Source organism: Ictidomys tridecemlineatus, chromosome 7, assembly GCF_052094955.1.
Source record: "Ictidomys tridecemlineatus isolate mIctTri1 chromosome 7, mIctTri1.hap1, whole genome shotgun sequence".
NCBI classification, from domain to species: Eukaryota; Metazoa; Chordata; class Mammalia; order Rodentia; family Sciuridae; genus Ictidomys; species Ictidomys tridecemlineatus.
In genome coordinates this window covers 25,219,313-25,240,553 of record NC_135483.1, presented here as the reverse complement: position 1 = coordinate 25,240,553, position 21,241 = coordinate 25,219,313, and the positions used below count along the sequence as shown (strand labels likewise).

At 28.6% G+C, this 21,241-nt stretch overlaps 1 protein-coding gene across 5 annotated transcripts in view; it reads right to left on the bottom strand.

Moving 5' to 3' along the window:
* Positions 1-21,241, bottom strand: part of Csmd3 (CUB and Sushi multiple domains 3) — a 1,083,924-nt gene that overhangs the window by 675,645 nt on the left and 387,038 nt on the right. For 2 of the 5 annotated variants that reach the window (XM_005316223.4, XM_078016771.1), the window contains exon 7: positions 11,750-12,061. The exons of the other annotated variants lie outside the window; for them this stretch is intronic. In XM_005316223.4, the coding sequence (XP_005316280.1) occupies positions 11,750-12,061 (312 nt within the window). The remainder of the gene's footprint in view (positions 1-11,749; positions 12,062-21,241) is intronic. 5 annotated transcript variants of the gene reach the window in all.

The window sequence follows — 21,241 nt, the reverse complement described above, 5'->3', positions numbered from 1 at the left end:
AAGGACAGTCCCACTTATTAGTAGTATATATAAAAAACACTAGGTAACCTATGCCTACTTGTTATAAAAATCACAAAATTAGCAAATAAAATCAGTTCTATTTCTCCTCATGTGAAAACAGAGAGAAGGTAGGCGGATTATCCAAGACCATATGTATGTTAGTGTAATATATTCATTCATTTCACCTGAACAATTTCATACTATCATCTATACCAACATCTAACTATGAATAATATTATTCCACATGTTCAATTAGAACTCTCAAGTGTATATCTTGGAAAACTATAGCAGATAGGATGTTCAACCTATTCTTGTTTATTCAAAGCTAATATTAAATAATTAGTAACATCTGATTTTAAGTATGTTTTGTTTTAATGTGGCTTAGAAGCCATATTGACTGGACTTGATATCAAATAAAGACATTGATTATTTGTCTATAGCACCAAGTATAATCTCATGAATTGAAGATTCATACCTTAAGAGTATGAACACATGAATTAAAATGGTGCAGCATAAGCTAACTGCTTTTTGAAATTCAATTCATCATCTAGAATTTTTAGTAAAATCATCTTTGGCTGCATTCCTTTCTAATGAGAAAGTTCAGGAGAGTTGAAACTATTTTCTTCTTTAATGTACGCCTATTCAATAAAAAAATTTCTCTCTAGGCTCTGGATAAAATTAATCAAGGAATTTCTATCACTTTATCTGGTTTGGTACCATGAAGAAATGCCATTTAAAGAACATTTTAAAGGAATAGAAAGCATCAACATGAAGAAACAATAATCCACAATTTAGAATATAAATGATGTAATTGTGAAGAGAAAAATATTACATGCAATGCACCCCAAACCTAATACCATGCTGTTCTGCCATATATGAAGGTTCTGCTCTTCCTAAAATTATAAAGATTAATTGTGTGATTTCACTCAGTGCACAGCAGGGCAGCCATATGCTCTAGAAAACTACATTCAAGAAAAGCAGCTTGTTGCAAAAGTGGGTGAAAAATACCCTGAAATAATTCTGAACAAGATAAAAATGTTTCTCTAACACAGCGCCATTTTCTTCTATTCCAAAAGGCAAAGGAGTCCGCTTTGGCACTAGCTTTGAGCACAAATAGGAAGTCTAGCCCCTTCAAAATATTTTAACAAGGAGAAAGATTTAAAAGTTATATACATCAGATTTACTGTGATTATTTCATTCACAGGTAAAATAAGCTTTGTAATTATTTGAGGAAATCAACACATATAAAATTATATTCATCTCTGATCTTTAAAGTTAACCTGTCCCTTTTGAACCATTCAATACATATTGTTATAATATTTCCTTATTTTCCTATTCTATTAAAATAATAAATATATTCTAATGTAGAGAATAAGCTAACATTTTGAAAAAGCTGGTAGGTTAGGTAATGTGGATAAGAATTAGAAAATGTTATGAAATAAGGCCATTACTTTGAGACAAAGGGTTAGTGTAAAAAAATGTAGGTTTCCTTAAAAACCTGTTCAAAGATCACTATAATATTGGTTCACCAGAAATTCTTAAAATCTCTCCACTTTACAGAGGGCTAATTCAAAAGCATGGTTTTGAAGGGTAGCATTGGATAAAAATGTTAAAATGGTTACTTACAGATTCATCATTTAGATAGAAAATAAATTTTAATTGCTTAATATTGTCATACAAATCCTCAGGCATTCAAAGTATTTTTATCTAATATCTTTTAAAACTACATAACCTGTTAACAAGTAAATTCTAACATTTTGCTTTTTCTCTTCTTTCTCCCAAAAATCAAATTACTCAACAAAATGTAAAAGAATCAGAGACAGAAAATATATTTACTGTTATGAATGAAACTTTTTAGATAATTTTACCAATGTGATGAAATAGAGTAATGCAATAGAAAAATGAGGATGATATCCAATAAATAATTATGTATTTAAATAATAAATTGGCACAATACTAAATATAAATTTTTGAATTGTTACAGATATCAACATTGAACACAATTTTCACAAAATAATGTCAGGAAAGAAAAGTCAACAGAACAATGAAAAAAAAAACCTGAATGATAGAATATTGAAAAATCTTGAAATACATAGCCAATATTTATATGTAATTCACCCCCAAATATTGAGCATTCTGTATTTTATCGATATTCAAGATTTTACATTCCAAATAAATAATTAAATAAATAAAAATGTTCTTATAAGAATCATGTAAATAGCTATTTTTAAATGTAACAAATTCTCCCATCTGTTATTATTTAAAACTTAAAGATGCTATGAAAATATACTCATCAGTCTCATAAAGACAGATTTGGGGATTCAAACAGGTAAAATCAAGTTCACCATTAATATAAAATAAAAAGATAATGCTTAACTATTAATCTGAGAAATTTAACTGATAATAAATCTTGTGTCATTATCACTATTTTCTACGTTTATTGTCGTTTATGCTTTCAGATATTAAAAAATGGTAAGTAAAGGAAAACTAAAACTTGTTTTTCTTTTCTTTTATAACTTGATAACAAATTTTAAAATAATATCCATCTGAAGGTGTAGAATTTAGGGTAATACTTGAAATCATAGACTAAAATTTGACTTAGTATTTATTTCATCATTCAGGCATGCATGCATTCCTTCTTCCAGTAAAATCAAAATGAATGTTAACAACTCAGTCATTCTTAAGGTTTGAAGAAGTATTATCAAGTTTAATCCAAAAATGCATCTGGCCTAAAATATCCTATAGATTCATGAATTTTCTTCCTTTAGAGTCACTCTTAAAGAATTTAAGTTTAACTCTTACTACATTACCAACATAGTTTACACATTTTTATTCTAGTGGAGAAAAAATTTCTTTGGTAATAGACTGAGTTTCATATGTGACACTGTAAATTATAACCACCCTTAACTAAATTCTTGCAACTCTGTGTATCAGCATAACTTCAAGACTTAGAAGTAAGTGTAGGCTCTTGGGTTCCACTTCAATATCATAAAATCACAATCTGAATTTCAAAAAGACTACTAGATGATTTGTGTCCACAGTGATGCTTGAAAAGCTTCAAAGATACAGACACCATGTCACTATCAACTATAAATTTCACATCTGGATATTTAACTAGTTTTGCTTTTCTATTTCTATTTACTTCAAATTCCTCTTCAAATTCTTATAAATGTTATTTATGTACATTTGATAATATAATTTCTCTTTCAAAGTCTACCAGTGCTTAGATTAAAATAAAGTTTTTCACCAAGGCCTCAAAGTCAAAGTGTTTATTGGTTCCTCCATATATTTCCCATCTAATCTACATATTTCTCTGCCTTGTGCAGTGAATTCCAGGAATATGAGGCTTTCATTTTCTCAAATATAACTCAAGATCTTTCTAACTAACTTATTAACTCTATCTGCTTAGTATACTCTCTGCTGACTGTCTCCAGAACATAGCAGAGCATATCTCCAAGAGCATGCATATCTCCTCCCTATTATTCAGACTTCAGTTTAAAATTTAACTCCTCAGAGGTCTTTCCTGATCATCCAAACTAGATGAGTACCCAGATTCACACAACCTGTTTTGGTTTTCCATCCTGAACCATAAGATAATTATTTGTATAATTGTCTTTTTCTCCCCCTCTTAAAAGTTCAGTGAAGGAGAGTCTGCATAGCTTTCTTCAATACCATATAATCAACAACTGGTAGAGAGGTGAGGGGCATGCAGATAGAGAGGGAAGAAGAAGAAGACAACTATGACAAAGAGGAGAAGAAAGAAGAAAAGGAGGGGGAGGAAAAAAAGAAGGAAAAGGGAGGCGTGGGGAGTGGAGAGGAGTGACAGAAGAAAAATTAGAGACAAAAAATAAAAGAGAAAAAGAGCAAGAAATAAATTGAATGAATACATAAATTGTAGAAATTTAGGCAGTACAGAAAGTAAGAATAATATTTTCAGCTGTTCTTAGAAATAATACTGTCTAAAAGGTCACTTAGGATTAGAATCCAAATAGAAAACTTTTGCAATTTCAGGTATAGAGTTGCACTGGGCCAGGGAAAAATGTACATGTGGCTAAGTTCCCATTTACAAGGATAAACACACTCAATCTCTGAAAATTCCTCATAGTAGTATTGATTACTTCTAGGCTTGTTTTAATGTCAGTTATAAAATTAAATAATCAACCATAAAAATTAATACATGTCAACTCAACCAAGAGAAAATATGGGGTGATAATTATTATCTTAATTAACATACAATATCACCAGATATAATCAGGACTTTTAGGATTAGATGGGGCAGTACAAGCACATTATTAAAATACTCATTGATATTTACAAATGCTTTCTGAATACCCAATTTATCCATCTATCAACTTATGTTTTAATGTCTTATTAATAATTTAGTAATTCACTACTTCCTTAAACACACATCTATCTTTTAACAAAACCCAATGTTAGAAGAGTATTCTTTATTACATACTGCTTTGTATTATTCTGTGGTTCTATGCACTAAGTTCTACAATCTATACCAGAGGACAGGTTTGATCTTCTTTACATATAGCATTGTATCACATGTTTGATTAAAGCTAGCTCATCCTCATCTCAATACTATGTTTTTGTTGATTCTCCTATAATTGACCAATAACTAATCTCTGTAATCCTATTTCTACAAATTTTCCTTAAGAATTTGAGAATGGAGACAGTATCTAATGTTCTTTGGAATTCACATGCTAAGCAAGAGACAAAATACTCAATAAGACCCTAATAACGAGTATTTTATGAACATCAACCAGTATCCACCAAGATATAATTAAGTAACTGCCCACAAATTAAATTTTTCAATGTGGTAATGCTTATGTAGCTTAAAACAAAAGAGAACTGAAAAAACATGTTTTGTATGTACAATTTCATACTCATACAAAAGTAATAATAGAATTTTTGAAAACAATATTAGTTATTTGCAAATACTTGAATATATTTTAAATACATTTTACATGTGATCATATAATCTAGTGATTGGCACATGTAAGGCACTAAAGAACTATTACTTCCACACAGTAAGGTTTTTGTTATATTAACAGTATCTAGTATTTCAAACAAAGTTATTTCTAATCATAGAATCTGGACTTCTCCGTAAAGTATTTAATAGTCTGATATTTTCTCCTTTTTTAAGAGCCTTATTAATGTTGAAATAAGCTTACTTGAAAAAATAAAACATGATAAAAATGAAAAGTTCCTTTATTTGGAATAAAATTGCTGACATTAAATGAATTTTTTAAATGCTGAGATAACCATTCTTAAAGTTGAAAAGAATAATGTACTTCTTATTTAAAAATTGATTACTGGGTTGCATTTACTTTTATTTTTATGGTACCAGGGATTGAACACAAGGGCACTTAACATTTAGTCACATCCCCAGGTCTTTTTATTTTTTATTTTGAAACAGGATCTCATTAGGATGCACACACTCTTGCTAAATTGGTAAGGCTAGCTTCGAACATTTGATCCTCCTGCCTCAGACTTCCAAGCCACTGGGATTACAGGCATGTGCCACCATGCTTGGCTTATATTTCCTTTTAAAGTCTAGCTTGGAAAGAAAAATCTACATCAAATTCATATCAGTTATACATATTTTTTTCATGTTACTTTGCTAACCAGACTGAAACTTTACTGATATGAATAGTAGCAATAAACATACTCTGGAAGAATTTACTATACTATCAAAACAAACAATGGTAATATGTAGAAAACTTCAAAACACATTTGACTCTACAAGGTGTTCTAGTAATCTAATTAAATTTCTATCAGGAAATAAAATAAAAATAAATTAATAATTATTATCTATGTGGATGGGAACTTTTTCAGACAACTATATCTATATTTTGTAATTTAGAAAACAAATACCAGGACTACACATTAATATCTGACAGAAAAAAAGTGTAAATATTACTAGTAGAATGCTACTACAATCTCAATCAAGATAAATCTTAAATTTCTGTGAAATAAAACATTTTTAATTGTTTTTTAAATTGCTATACTAATAACTTCTTGAGGAAGAACAAAAAATTAAGTTTATGATCCATGTTACTTTAAATTTAACAACACTTAATACAAAGTTTTGAATATATTAAACCCTAAGTAAATCTTGAATTAGTGAAAGAATGAATGAACACTGGTTTGGAAATTGAAGACTAGATTTTCATTTAATATCTGCCATATCACAATTTCCTCCATCAAATAGCAATAATATACTAAGTGATCTGAAAGATCTGATTTAATTTTTGTTGGGGCGGTGTTTACCAGGGATTGAACTCAGAAGCACTGGACCACTGAGACATCCCCATTCCTATTTTGTATTTTATTTAGAGACAGTGTCTCATTGAATTGCTTAGAAAATGAGACTCCTTTGAACTCATGATCTCCCTGGCTCAGTCTCCTGGGATTACAGGCTTGCACCTTTGCACCTGGTTCTAATTTAATTTTAAAGAAGATAAGTCTAGAAATACAAGATACTTTTTTACTATATATTAGCTTTAGTATTATATAAGTTTTTTTCTATTTTTGGTCAACTTTGAGGTGAAATCATTAGGGTTATAATACTGAAATATAGGCTTAAGGAATAATTGGAAAACATATTTTGAATATAAACATTAATAAATAATTTCAAAAGAGATCTTATACTTAAAGCAATAAAAAATCCTAATTAACTTGAAAATGTGGCCAGCTATATATTACTTAATTATTAACATCTGGATATTTTGTAAATAAAAAATATTGATTATTTTTAGGTTTGCTTATGTTAATGAAATTCCTCCTCTAAACATAATTAAATATTTCATTTATTTATTTTGGTAATAGACTCATATTTCTAGTCAATAAGAATATGCAGCATATTCTATGAACCTTGGTAATATAAACAAAATGTACTAGTTTCAAACTTTCATTTATCCTTTAAGGATTAATTCAAATGTCCTCTGTCCAGTCTTCCTTAACATTTAGAAGTCATCAGTCCCTCCACTGCTCTTCATCACCATTTTAAAAAAATACTGCTAGTGAAGTGTTTCTTACAATAATTTTTAATTATTTTTTAATTACATGCACAACTCTCAGGCATAGATGCATTGTTCATTTTTATATTCCTATTATCCAGCACAGTGTCATGTATGTAGAAAAAATTAAAACAAATTTATTGAATAATAATAAAAATAATAATAATTAGCATGTGTTAAAACTTATGTCAGCAGTGATGCTAAATCTTTTCCAAATAACACTATGAGACAGCTATTCTCAGTTACTAATGTGGCTTGGGAACTGAACTCATTGCTCAAGATCATAAAAACAAAAAGGGGCAAAGTGGCAAAGTGCAGACTCAGCCTAGTTCTCTGACCACAGAACTCAACATTGCTGGACATCAATTAGGTTTTATGTTTACATTGAGAGAAAACACCCAAAATATGTTGGTACTTCCTCCCACTATCATATTAAATCCTCACAGTAACCCTGGTATAATAAAATAATACACCATTAACTATTTTACAGATATGGATGGATATTGAACTGAACATTGGAACTGAACAGGCTCTAATACATAGTATTAGTGGATTAAAGTCTAGCCAATAAAAGCTGAATTTTCATTTTGATGACAGCAGACATTAATATAGTATAGTGTGGTGTGGTACTAATCCATACTTTCAAGAGGATCTAAATAAACATTATTTATTAATCTTTTTTTCTATTTTACTTCTTTTGACTTCAATGGCCAAAGAATCTTTTCAAATGAAAAAGCAAAATAAAACTTGAAATAGTTTTATATTACTGAGAAATAGAAAGAGAAAATTTTATCTTAAAATAATTTAAATATAATTAATGATTTCTTCACTGTAGTACAATAAGGACATTAATTGGAATAATGTCCAATAGAGGATTGTAGAGATCTTTTACTAATATCCCAAGTTTCTTTTTCAGATTATTCACTAATTTTATAGCTGTTACTTATATGAAATAGAGTCAGCTGACTTAATTTCATAAATGTACCCATATATTTGAGTCCCCATGCATACAAAGTTCCAAGTACCAAATACTTATGCAATTTTTGTTTCTATATTTTCTTTGTATTCATATTAATATTGATGTCTATTAAAAATATTTAAATTGCCATGGGCTATTGAAAACAGACAAATTAGGAACTAGTAATGATCAAAAACACTATAAAATGAAAGTTTAATTACAATGTGAATAAAAAATGCAAATAATAAATTCTCAGAGTGCAATAAGCATGGACTTGCAGACATCAAAGGAACCTAAGGCATACCAATCATTGTCATATTCCTGCTTTAGATGGTAATTAACTTCAGGTAAATAACATCTATTATAATACATCAATACTTTCTATATTAAATTTACTTGTGCTTGATTATAAATTTATCTTGATTTTATAGATGTACAAAGGCTATAAGAAAGACATACTACTTCATGTTGGGAATCTTGAAGTGGTAATATAAGAAGTGTAATATATTGCTATGGGTTCATGAAAATAATGTGACCTTTGAAAATATATTTTAAAAAACACTGGTAAACTGAGACAAAGTGAAATACACAGTTACCTTAAAAACTAAAGTATATAATATTTCATTATATTTAATAATATAATATCAAGTCTTTAGTAATTTAAGTGAATATTCCAGATAATTACATTGTGAATATTTATTCATTAGTTTAACATGGATTTTCTATATGCATCTATGGGTCAACCCCTGAGAATGCAGCATAAATAACTACATGGCCCTGCACTTCTTTCCTGGGAGGGCTTAAAATTAACAGGAAAATCCATTGGCCTATTAATTACAAGGGTAGAGAAAGTGGAGGTCATAATGGCAGATTTTAAGTGAAAGATCTAATCTTCCTAGAGGTAATAAACTAATTCTGGAAAGGGAATTAGAATGATCTGGTTGAAAGACAGAATGAATAGCTTATGAGAATGATTCAATGTAGAAAAGAACATGGTGTATTTGACAACTTAAAGAAATTCTGATTAGCTAAAAATACAGTGATTGTGGGAGTTGTATGAAGTGAATTTGAAGTAAGGGCAAAAAGCCAAATCATGCAGATTGTCAAATCACCGCAAATATTAGCTTTATTCCTAAGGTTATTGAGAAATTGCAGGAACCTTTAAAAGTGGGATTAAATGATCGATTTTAATGTTTTAAACGTCATTTTGACTACGTTGTAGAGAATGCATTAGAGGAATAAGAAGTATTTTTCTAAATATATAGAAAAAAATTGTGATTCTTTTTGAATCATGTCTACTGACTCTTACTTTAAAAATGACTTAACTAACTCCCTATATATACCTAATTATTCCTTCAGTACACACTGATTGATCATAAAGTTAACAAAATTTCCTTGTACCACCAGGATGATTTTTCTCTTTTTTCAATTATTTTTCAATCCTTGAAGGAAGAGATCATGTAGTGTTTATATTTATTTCTCCTAGAAGAAAAAGTGGTGCTCATTAAATACTTCAGGCACATTGTTTAATTTTCTTTTTTGAAGAACACCGTTTTGATGACGGTCAGTTCCAATTTAGATATTTAGACTTGCTAGGGATCAAGTCTTAAGATTGTCTTATATCTGAAATTATAGCTATATTTTGAAGTCTTTTAAAACATTAAAAAACACATATAGGATCACAGGTTTCCTTTATCCTTAATATTAACAATTTTTACACCATAATGTTAATAGATTTCCTCTAAAGCCTAATGGAAAAATGGCAGAAATTATTGAAACAGTAATAGACTTTTGAAGAAAGAAACAGAAGGACCATTTTTATTTAAAGTAGTTGTTTGATAACAGTATAATTTAATTCACTGTGAATGATAAATAGAACATGTAAAGTGTTCTCCATATTATATCTTTCATATAATTTAAATATAAATGTATGAAAAATTTTTATCCAAAGTAGATGGCACCAATAAATGAATATTACATTCAAAAACACCATTTTAGAAAAAAATGTGGGGAAAGGTGAAACTGTACTGAAAATTATGTTGGTGATTAAGAAAACATGAACACTGGTTTAGAATCAATCTAGGAAGCACTCTTGATAATTAAATTAAACTTACATGAATATACTTTAAAATTATATGTGAATCATTTAAAATAACTATATATAACCTGTATTACTATCTTGTCTTCTTTCAATTAATAGAAATAGATTGACTTTTACCAAATACTATAAAATATTAATTTTTAATTATGGAGTTGTTAAAAAAACATGACACTAATCACATTATAGTTGATATTTACAATTGACTTATTTAATAAATTATCCTATGTCTATCTGGCGGAAGATAAAATGATTTGGGGATAGTTTGTCAATGTTAGCTAGCCCTTAAAGTTTTCCAAACAAAGAAAAAAATAATTTTTGCTTTTTAATCAATATATTAATATAATTGTACCCATTTTTATTTCCTAGTAATAATAAACTGTCTATTGAATAAAATTATTAATTTTATTATGCTTCTTATATTCTTCTGAGTAGCAATATTGATGGTACTGAATAGAAAAAAATGAATAGAGAAGCAAGATGATGTTAGTTTAATCCTTCAAAGTAAATAGAGAAGCAAGATGATGTCACATTATCAAATGATAAAAATTCATTTTGGGATATGTCTACTAAAGAGAATCAAAGTAACACAGTACACAATCTAATGGAAATGAACTTCTAAGATATTTTTATATGATTTTCAATTAATTTATATCAAAATGTCTTGATTTTCCTCTTTTAATTGCTCTTAGCATTTTTCATATTCATATTCATATCACTGTCTTCATAAGCAATGTCTAATCTTTACACTACATAAACTATAGCGAGTTTAAAGAATATATGATGATGAATTGAAATGGAATAGATATTTTATACTTCATATACATGCAATAAATTAATGCTTCCAATAATGCATGTATTGATATAAATGAACAATTTTATTTTTGACACTATATTTTTTCCTAAAGGAATCTGTGCAACTTGCCATTAAGAAACAGAAGAAAAAATGTTTGCTTGACTTCCTAATTTTGTAAAAAGTAGACTTATATTGATTGTGTATAAAATTATCATGTATGATTTAGTTCTACAATTCTTTTTCTCCAAAAAAACAAATTAAGAAGTTAAGGTATGTTTTAATTTTGGAGTTATTTTAACATTAATCACTGTTTCCTTTCCAACATGTGATACCTGCTTTCAATACATTCATATGGGTAACAAAATAGATAATTTAGAAAAAAAGAATAAAATATATAAAACAACAACCAGACAGGTTTCCACTTTCCAATCAAATTATCTTTCTAAAGTATAATTAGGATGTATAACATAAAATCCCATGCAAACATTGAAAATTACTACATGTGATAAATGATTATGTAAATATGTGCACTTATTAATAGAAAGTGGTTACTTCATTTTTCTGTTACCTCAACATCATAAATGATATGTAACAACTAATAGGTGTTTACTATTAGTTTACTATCACTTTAATGCAGTCTTTTCTATTTATTCTCATCCCCTTCAATGTTTACTTTGTACTTTTTTTAAAAAAATTCTGTGCTTCCAAATTATTCCTGTTTTGTCTCTTACTATCTATATTATTCGGCTACTTTGAACTCTCACTTTCTATATCATGGTTCTCTTTTAGCTCATTCTCTAATTAGAATCATTACCAAAAGACATCTTTGTCTGTAACTAAATGGGCACAAGTAAAATAACATCCAATACCTCTATGAGTAACAACTGCAAGCTCTTTAGTTCTTTCTATCTGTTCAGCATTTCTTGGTCTTCTCCTTGTACTTTGTGTATCTGCTTGATGAGAAGCGAGCCCATCCTTGGACGTGTTGGGGTCCAGACCTGAATTTCTGAGATTCGTAACTTGCATTCGCTGTTCCTCGGAAAGTCTATGGATGGTGACAGCTGTAACACTGGATACAGTAACATCTGCAGGTGTGCTAGCAACAGCAATAGCACCAGTGGCAGTCCTGTTATGCTCCTCTAACTCACCAGTGGAGGTAGTGTGGGTCAATGTAGAAGAACCTGTGGGACACAGTAGCACTAGATGCTAACTCTTTCTTTTAAATTTTGTTGTTTTAATTTTCTGATAAGTTTAATAAATTATATTCTCTTCTATTACCTTAAGAATAATCAACACGAAGAGGCAAAACACAAACACGCCACTAAAATGTGAAGCACACCAGATCTGTAGGTTTCTTTATGTTAATCAACCTATAGATAAATATCACATACAGAATGCAATACATTTTTACTGGAAAGCATGAGGGGAATGAAAGAGTAAACCGTTTATGTGGTCCTGAATTAATCTTTTTCTTCTTATTTTTTAATCCGCACAGAATTTTAGAAACAAATGCCTGGCAAGTGACAGGTTTTGACAGAATGGTAACTTTATTCAAAAGTATGTTCTGAATATTCTGTAACATATCTCTTCATAACTTCTGGGAAACATACCAAAATTTTATTTTTTAAGACAAGCAAGTGAAAAAAAATTTAAATCAAAACAAAAATAAAAACCAAATGATGAAAAAATGAGACTGAAATTACAATATGTAAATATCAAATCTTAACCTCATTTGCCAGAAAGCTTCAAACATAGTAAAATGTTCAGTGTCATGAGCTATATTAACTTTAAAATTTAATGCATTTTTAAAAGATTAGTTAATATTTTTACTATTTCAATATAAAATTTTAAATTAACCAATTTTGAACTAATTAAAATTAAACAAACAATTTACTTTAAAAATGTTTGAAATTATTAGTGAATATGGAACTTGTATTCACACAATATTAGTCTTAAATAATGATTGATATGTCTAAACATCTCATTAGCATTTTCACCATGTGTATATAAGTATCTATATATATATCTATGGATATATATATATCCATATACATATTACCCTATGATATAATTATATAAATAATATTACCACATTCTCATCCTTACTAAAGTTTTAGTAAAATTTAAAAACATTTATTGATAATGCCAAATTAGGATCTTCTTTTTCTTTACACTTAAATTTTTAAAAGATAGTACATGATTCTTATGTAATAAAGAAGTAATATTATAATAAAAACATGAAACTGAATGAGAATATATTTTAAAAAGCTCTTGACATCTAAAATGCTTAGCAAGATAAAGTATTGAATTTTGGAGCTGCAACTACTAATTAGGAATCATAGTCAGGTGCTGAATAATTTAAAACCAATGAGTGGTATGTGTTTTTACATATTGTTTTCAACATTTCAAAATTCTGTCCACAATATTTAATTAGATAGACAAACATGCACAGAAATACTTTGACCATTCTAAAAGAGGAAAAAAGCAACATCCCTTAATATGACTTGAGAATGCTCTGCCTTGTCTCTTTTTTTTCTCTTGTGCTAAAGGCAGATGACTAGTAGACTAGTAATTCTGCTTTTTGCCTTAAACTCAAAAAGGAAGAAAGGAAGTTAAATATGAGGCTCCTCACTGAGAGGCAAGCAAAAAAATAAAAGCATATCTCTGCTACTAATTCTTTCAGCCTGAATTGTCACATTCTATTGATTTTGATATAAAAATTCAGAAGAATTAAATGATGGTTATACTTTGAGGGAACCAGAAGTAAATGAGGTATGACAATTATTCGATTTTTTAAAAATATTAATAAAATTTAAACATCAATCAGAAAAATCCACTATTAAATATTTATCCAAATTATTCTGCAAAGATTAGAATCTACTAAATTCATGATGGTTATGCAAATTGGCATTTGGTGTTTACTAAGATAATATTTAGTAAGAGTTTACTTTAATCACATGGTTAGGAAATAACTACTTACTGTACTTACATGTAGAAACTGATCTCATGTAAACTTTTAATTTGGTATGTCTATATGCTCATTTCTATGAAAACTGGTCCATATTGTGTTTTTAGAAATTTATTTGAGCATTCCATTTTTGAAAAAAAATGTGAAAGCAAAATGAAAACCTAATATTTTAGTATTTTTATAACTTCATAATTTCAAGGATTTCAGATTTAAAAAGGAAATCACTGAACTATAAACGTGCTTCTACTTAAAAATTAAACGTATGAGAAATAATAAAATTTGTACTTTGTGTCATACTTTTAACAAAGAGGTAAACTGAATTACTATATTCCATCATGAGTCACTATGACTAATCTCAAAAAATTTCTTGGATTTTAGTCAATAATTCTGTGGTAATTTTTGAGAACAGACTTAGGTTGTTTCTCTAATTTGTCACCCAAACCTACAAACAAATTACAAATACCTATATTTATCCCATGGGATAAACAAAGTTCCAGATCAATATGAGAATAATAACTGATGTTTATTAGAGTTTAGATTGGAACCTTGCTAGCAACCCCAATGTTAAAAATCTTCAGGTTTATGTTCATATATGAATGCATGACCAGTGTAACTCCATATAATATACAAGTAGAAGAATAGGATCCTAATTAGAATAAGTTATACTCCATGTATGTATAATATGTCACATTATGTATACCTAAAAAGAACAAATAAAAAAACTTCAACTTTAGAAGTGCGACTTCCACCAACAGTGGTATTGGTTCTGTACTATTCTCCTATACTGAATACAGGACAAGATTTAATGCTAAAATAGAGAATGGAAAACTCATTTCTTTAATAACCATAATCAAACCAAATATGTTCTTCAACCAAGTATTTTACTACCCACTTTTCATAATTTAATATACATCATAATCTTTCATTTCCATACTAGCATGCAAGTTCCCCGAAGCCTAGGGTTTCTTTATTTGTTTGTTTGTTTGTTTTGTATTTGCTATTCAATGTTGAATTCCTATCATCTACAGCACTGTCTGGCCCATAACAGATGTTCAAGAAACACTCATCAAAAGAAAGACTACACGAAAGAATGAATTCAACAATAAAACTAAACTCATATTAGCAATAACAAAAATGATAAACAAATGAAACATGATTATCATTCTTACCACAGCAAAATCACATTTCACATTGACATAAATAAAAAAGCAATTCTAAAAATGGAAGAAGAAACTGATATATTTTTTTTAACTTTTACAAATAGCAGTTTGATAAAGTGTGGAATGTGAAGATTTAGTTGCATAAGTAAGAGTCACTTCAAGATATTTTTACTGTTGTCAAACATGAAACTTTGTCAGTGTGAAATGAGTTTACTAGGATGTTCAAATTTTTGTAAGGTGAAAAATATATATGACTTAATGACAGCAGAAAGCAGAAGTGCATCTAAATTTAGATAGATATGTTTGGTCCATGTTGTGGAATTAAAAATAAATAATATTGACTTCCTTTATAAAGCAATAAAATCACCCATCACCATACAATTTTATGACATATGTGTATAAAATTTTTATTTGTAATGTAAACCAATTTAGATTAATGATATTGGTGTCACTTTAAATTGTCAGTGTATGAAACACAGATTTTCGTATCATCAAAATCCATGATTTAACAATACAGATACACTCAAGACTTTTGCATACATACTGTTTTATGAAGTAATTGTTAATGTTGGGGAAAGTCTTAGAATTATGTATAGAGACAATCCAGCATTAACTTTATATATAACTTATCCAAATGAAGTATGCTTCACAATTATGTAAACATTGTCTTTGATTGACACAGTTAAATGCATAAAAGACATATAAATCAAATTAATGAAAGAAAATGTACATTTAGAAAATTAACTCTTCATTTGAAATTGAATCATATATACACGATGTAATTTATCACAATTATATTACTCTGTCATTAAATTACTTGAGATATATTTTGAGTAAGATGCTTACAATATAAAATCAGACCTGAAATAAAAATTTTAAATATTATTTTACAAAACATTTCCCAAAATAACAAAAATAAAATAAAATGACTTACATATATATACATGCTTCTATGAATCAAAATTATATGTCACATTTGGGATTATGACAATGGAAAATGAAATGATATACATGTAAATTAGCAACTTTATTCAAAAATATTGCAGACAATATTAAAATAGGATTTTATTATATGTTTTAATGAAAATTTAGTTTTTAAGGCTTTTTTTTTATTTTGGCAATTATCTGCATGTGACTAAGAATAAGTCTGAATGTATCATCTAGAAAATGTACAAAATTAAACCTCATATCAGGATTCAATTTGAAATTCCTTTTTTCAATGATTAAACCTATAGATTGTTTTCAAATTTTATTCTGTGCTTCTCTGTACTTATTATCTAACTCATCACAGACGACCAGAAGAAAAGAGGAGATGGCTTAAAACTTACAACTACATAAAAACACATGAAAAATAATTTCATATTCAGAGAAGTTGACTTTATATGTTTATATTTGGCACATTTTGTATCTAAATTGACTATATTCCATTTCTTTTAATTTTGTGCTTTATTTGAAGAATTTGCATGGAAGTTTAACAAAATAATAATATGTAATGACAAAATTCATCAAACATTTAAAATGAAAATAAGCAAAACAGGAGAAGGTTATATATGCAAAACAAAATAACAACAAAATAAAATCCAAATACTGCTAATGCAACAATTCTATTCCAGTCATCATTTAGATATTCTATAAAATTTAGTATATGTAATTTTATTTGTGGTTTGTTTTCTGTCTTTACTTAACAATACTTAAATCAAACTCATAGGGAAATGTGCCAATATATGAGTACATCTGCAAACTAATATTATGTGTGTAAAGTAAAACAATGCCATGATTCATTACATGTTAAGTATTCATTTTCATTAAGCATGTGGTAGTTGAGAAAATAGCTAAAGTATTTTACATTTTGACATTATTAATTCCAGTATCCTAAAATCTGTATAGTTTTGTATCTAATAATTTAAATTGGTATTTTTGTGACTACTTACAATTAACTAAATTAAAATACTGCATTTATATTAAAATTACATTCAATTGAGGTATTTTATCTTATTAAATAAATGTAGCATAAGCTGGCATTTAAACCATGACATGATAATGCAAGAATGGTATAATCTGTGCCCAGGTTTCTGAGATGTTGAAATGTGAAAACAAATTCATGTTAGTGATGGAAAAAAGATCAGTGAAACAAGTATCAGATTTTCTAAGATAATGAATTAAACAAATACTAATTTGAAAATGTAACTGAGAATTTAAATATACATTTTCTGAATTTGTTGTCATGTTGAAATTAAAATTGGTATTTGTTTATGTCTATATATTATGTGTGTGTGTGTGTGTGTGTGTGTGTGTGTATATATATATATATATATATAATCTAAAATTATAAGCACTGAATGGGAAACCAGCATTGAGTTTTATAAGTGGATTTGTTATTATTTAAAAATTACAAGTGGTATTACTGATAAAAATATGAAAAACAATAAATGAATAAAAAAATATTTGCAGTTCACACTGAAATTGATGATAGTAAGATTTTTCAGTAAATTACTAAGAGCACACTTATAACGAGTAAACAAATTATTATAAAACAAAGCTTAAGCATGTTATTTTCTGTTCCAAGTTGTTTTATATGCAATATAAGAACTTCAGAATTCTCAGCTGTTTGAAATTTTGATAAACTCGCATAGCAAGCAAACAATGATAACTTCTTGTAAATGATATATGGAAATATAAAAACTATTACAAAGCCTTAAAATATATTGTGTTGGCAAATCATGACAAAACTGTACACATGTATAAATGTATGAATGATATACTAAATATCATCACAGTTTTGTCATAAAAATGAAAAAGATTAGACATTTCATTTCATAGCACTAAAAATAGAATGAGAGCATGCTAGGGAAAATCTATTCTAAATAGAGAGTTGTGAGAAGCTCCAAGGTAATCCACCCCCCCCCCCCCCGCAGCTCCTCATCTAAAGTTACCATAAAATTTACATATGCAAGTGTGTTCATTGCTATTAATAAAGGTAGAAAAATTTAGTTAAAATACTTGGTCCTCTCATGACCCTTTCTTACTCCATCCAGTTGATTAAAATGAAGCCTAACAATTAGTTTCATCATTTTTTTTTGTAGTTGTAGATGGATAAAATGTCTCTATTTTATTTATTTTTATGTGGTGCTTAAGGATGGAACTTAGTGCCTCACACATGCCAGGGAAGTGCTCTATCACTGAGCTACAGCCCCATCCCAAATTTCAGCATTTTAACACAACTTTTCCTACATTTCAGAAGTCTCCCATGTTTGCAGTGGTGGATCCCAGGTGCCACTTTTTAAATTTTAATGTGCACACTCACAAACACATACACCACTTGCAGAAATCCACCAAATGTAAACAAGTCTTTTTTATGTAACTAAGTATGATTAGCTTCCATAAAATCATAATATTGACAATAAAATTTAAAGATCTAGATTTTTAAAATGTTTCATCGGCATCCTTTTAATATTTTACAAGAAGAGAAAGCAACATAACAACCTGCCACGTCTTTCTGCAACCATCAATCAGAATCCTGTATTTTTAAACTTCTTTGTTGCAACAGCATTTATCCCTTAGAGTTGAAGAATATGCCATTGTAGTTTCCCCATATTAAAACAAAATTATATTTATCATTCACTTATTTCCTTCTATACAAAATCTTGTGGAATAGCTGTTAGTTTTAATGGAATATTTAAGGGTATTATTAAGAAAAAGGCATATTCTACATATTTTATTCCAAGATGTTATATCAGGAACATTTTCACTTGCATATCCTTGCTGTCAGTAATAATGAATATCTAGTCATACTATTTTGAAAGCACAGCCAATGTCCTTTATATGTTTATCTTCCACTTTATCTTGAGTATTAAAAAGCATGTGAAGGAAGAATAAATGAGTACAAGTTGTTAAATGTACTTTGGTCTTCCTTCCCCCAAAACAAAATATTTTATAGATAAGCAATAACTATTGAATGCTAAATATAAACATAAGTAAGAAATTGACCAGGAATATATTCAAACACTATATGAACATATAATTCCAATAAAATTAAATTTTATATTGCACATGCTAGAACTGAGGTATGAAAAAGATTGGTAAGAAGTATCCAACAACATGTAAATTACTCTTTTATTGGTGTTTTCTCTAATGATGTTTTTTCTCATTTACCTTTCTTTCACTCCCCAGAATACTTTTCAAAAAAAATACTCATTTTTAATAATGTATTTTTTTGTTGAAGGAGAAGAGAAAGAAAGAAGGTTAAGGTGATGGTAGGATTATATTTTGTACCATTAATGATCAAAAGAAGTGGTTTTTTTTCTTCAGCCTCAGCCTATTAGGTCTCTGGGTGCTCCTTACCTTGATTATCTTTGCCTATCCCTATTCATCTTTTGCTTGCTTCCATATTGGATTTCTGTGTTGGGAGAGGAGTTTCATAATTTTCAATAAAATGTAAATGTTTATTTTCTAAATGCCTAAAATATGTGTGACTAATTTTATATCCCTGATATGATGTAAAGGCAAACAATAAGTTTTCACTACCCTGACATTTTTCTCTTTGTGTATCCAGATGCTACAAAAAAAGGTGATTTTTGGTACAGGAATTGAACCCAGGGGCACTTAACCACTGACCCACATTCCCAACCATTTTTTATATTTTACTTTGAGACAGGATCTCTCTAAGATGCCTAGGGCCTCACTAAGTTGCCTACACTGGCTTTGACGTCATTATCCTCCGGCCTCAGCCTCCAGAGCTGCTGGGATTATAGGCAGCTATAATCCCCACACCTTGCTCCAAATTATATAAGAAGAAAAATAAAATTCTGGTTGATGAAACACACATGCTAGAGTATTTTCTTAGGTATCCAGCCTGGATTAGTTTATTATAAATTTATTCTCTTCTCATAAGAAGTATTATGGGCTGTTTAGGAAACACCTATTTGGGGGAAGAGTGTGAATCCTGCTATGAGAACATTTAGGAATGCTCATTAAGGCATTCATTATAAATTGATATCTGATCCCATGTGATTATCATATGATTGAAAGAAATGAATTCATTATTAACAAGTGGGGTGTAAGAGAGTTTTAGTTGACTAGGAATGGGCTAACACTCTTGAGGAAAGACTATTATGGTATTGACTGTAGAAGGGTTGCTGAGCAACTGGTGAGATTCTGCCTAAATATGCTGCAGTAAAACAGCCTAATAAAAAATTCAAGCCAAAAAGTCTTATTTTCCTGTACCATATACTCTATAGAAGTCTTTTTATTTTATAGCAGCAAATTAATTAGTAGCAGGAGGGATTGGCCTGAAAATAAATACCAACTAACTTTGGCTTAGAAAAATAGACTGTTGGAGTGAAAAAAAATAATAACTTTCAGACATGGTAAGAAACAAAAGTCTATTATTAAAAGTTATCATTAAAAAATGGGAAATCTATCTGTATGAGGTATATTGAATTATTAATATAATTAAAAGTTGTATATTTACTACATATTTGTCCATATTTAGAGGAAATCATTCATATTTTTCACATAATTACTGTGCCAATTTCCTTTTCTCAAATACTACACTTTGAAGACTATATATGTATGAAGACAGGAATTGGTGTGGATATACTTTGTATACAAGAAATGAAAAATTATGCTTTATATGTGTAATATGAATTGTAATACATTCTGCTGTCATATATAAAAATTAATTAATTAAAACACTTGTTTTAATATCATCAATAAATTATTATCAACACTATGAAATTGATGGTTGAAATTTACATTGAATTACATTGATTGAAATAGATTTGGTGTGTGTGTGTGGTTCAGTTCTTTATTTTGATTATGGCAAGAAATGATGTTAAAATCTGACCCAGAAGGATCTCAGAAATTATCTATTTTAACATTTGACATCTGCCTAACTCTCTTTTACTCTTTCTACTTAAGGAGTAGAGAATTTTATCCTCACAGTGATGTAAATCAGAAGGTTACTTAAGGGTTCTTTCACTCAAAGTTTCCCTGGAGATGAGACAGATAAATTTTTATATTAATTACAATAAAATTTCACATCATTTAGAATAGAATTTTCTTGGAAAGACAGAAAAAAAGTGAATGACAAGATTCTGAAAATTACTGATATTTTTATATCTTTGTAAATATTGAAAAAAATTCATTTTGCACTTATTGCAGAGAATGCAAAAGTTGATAATTTAGTGAATATTTCTATATGCTTTCCACAGCAAGGAGGATGAAGATTGTTT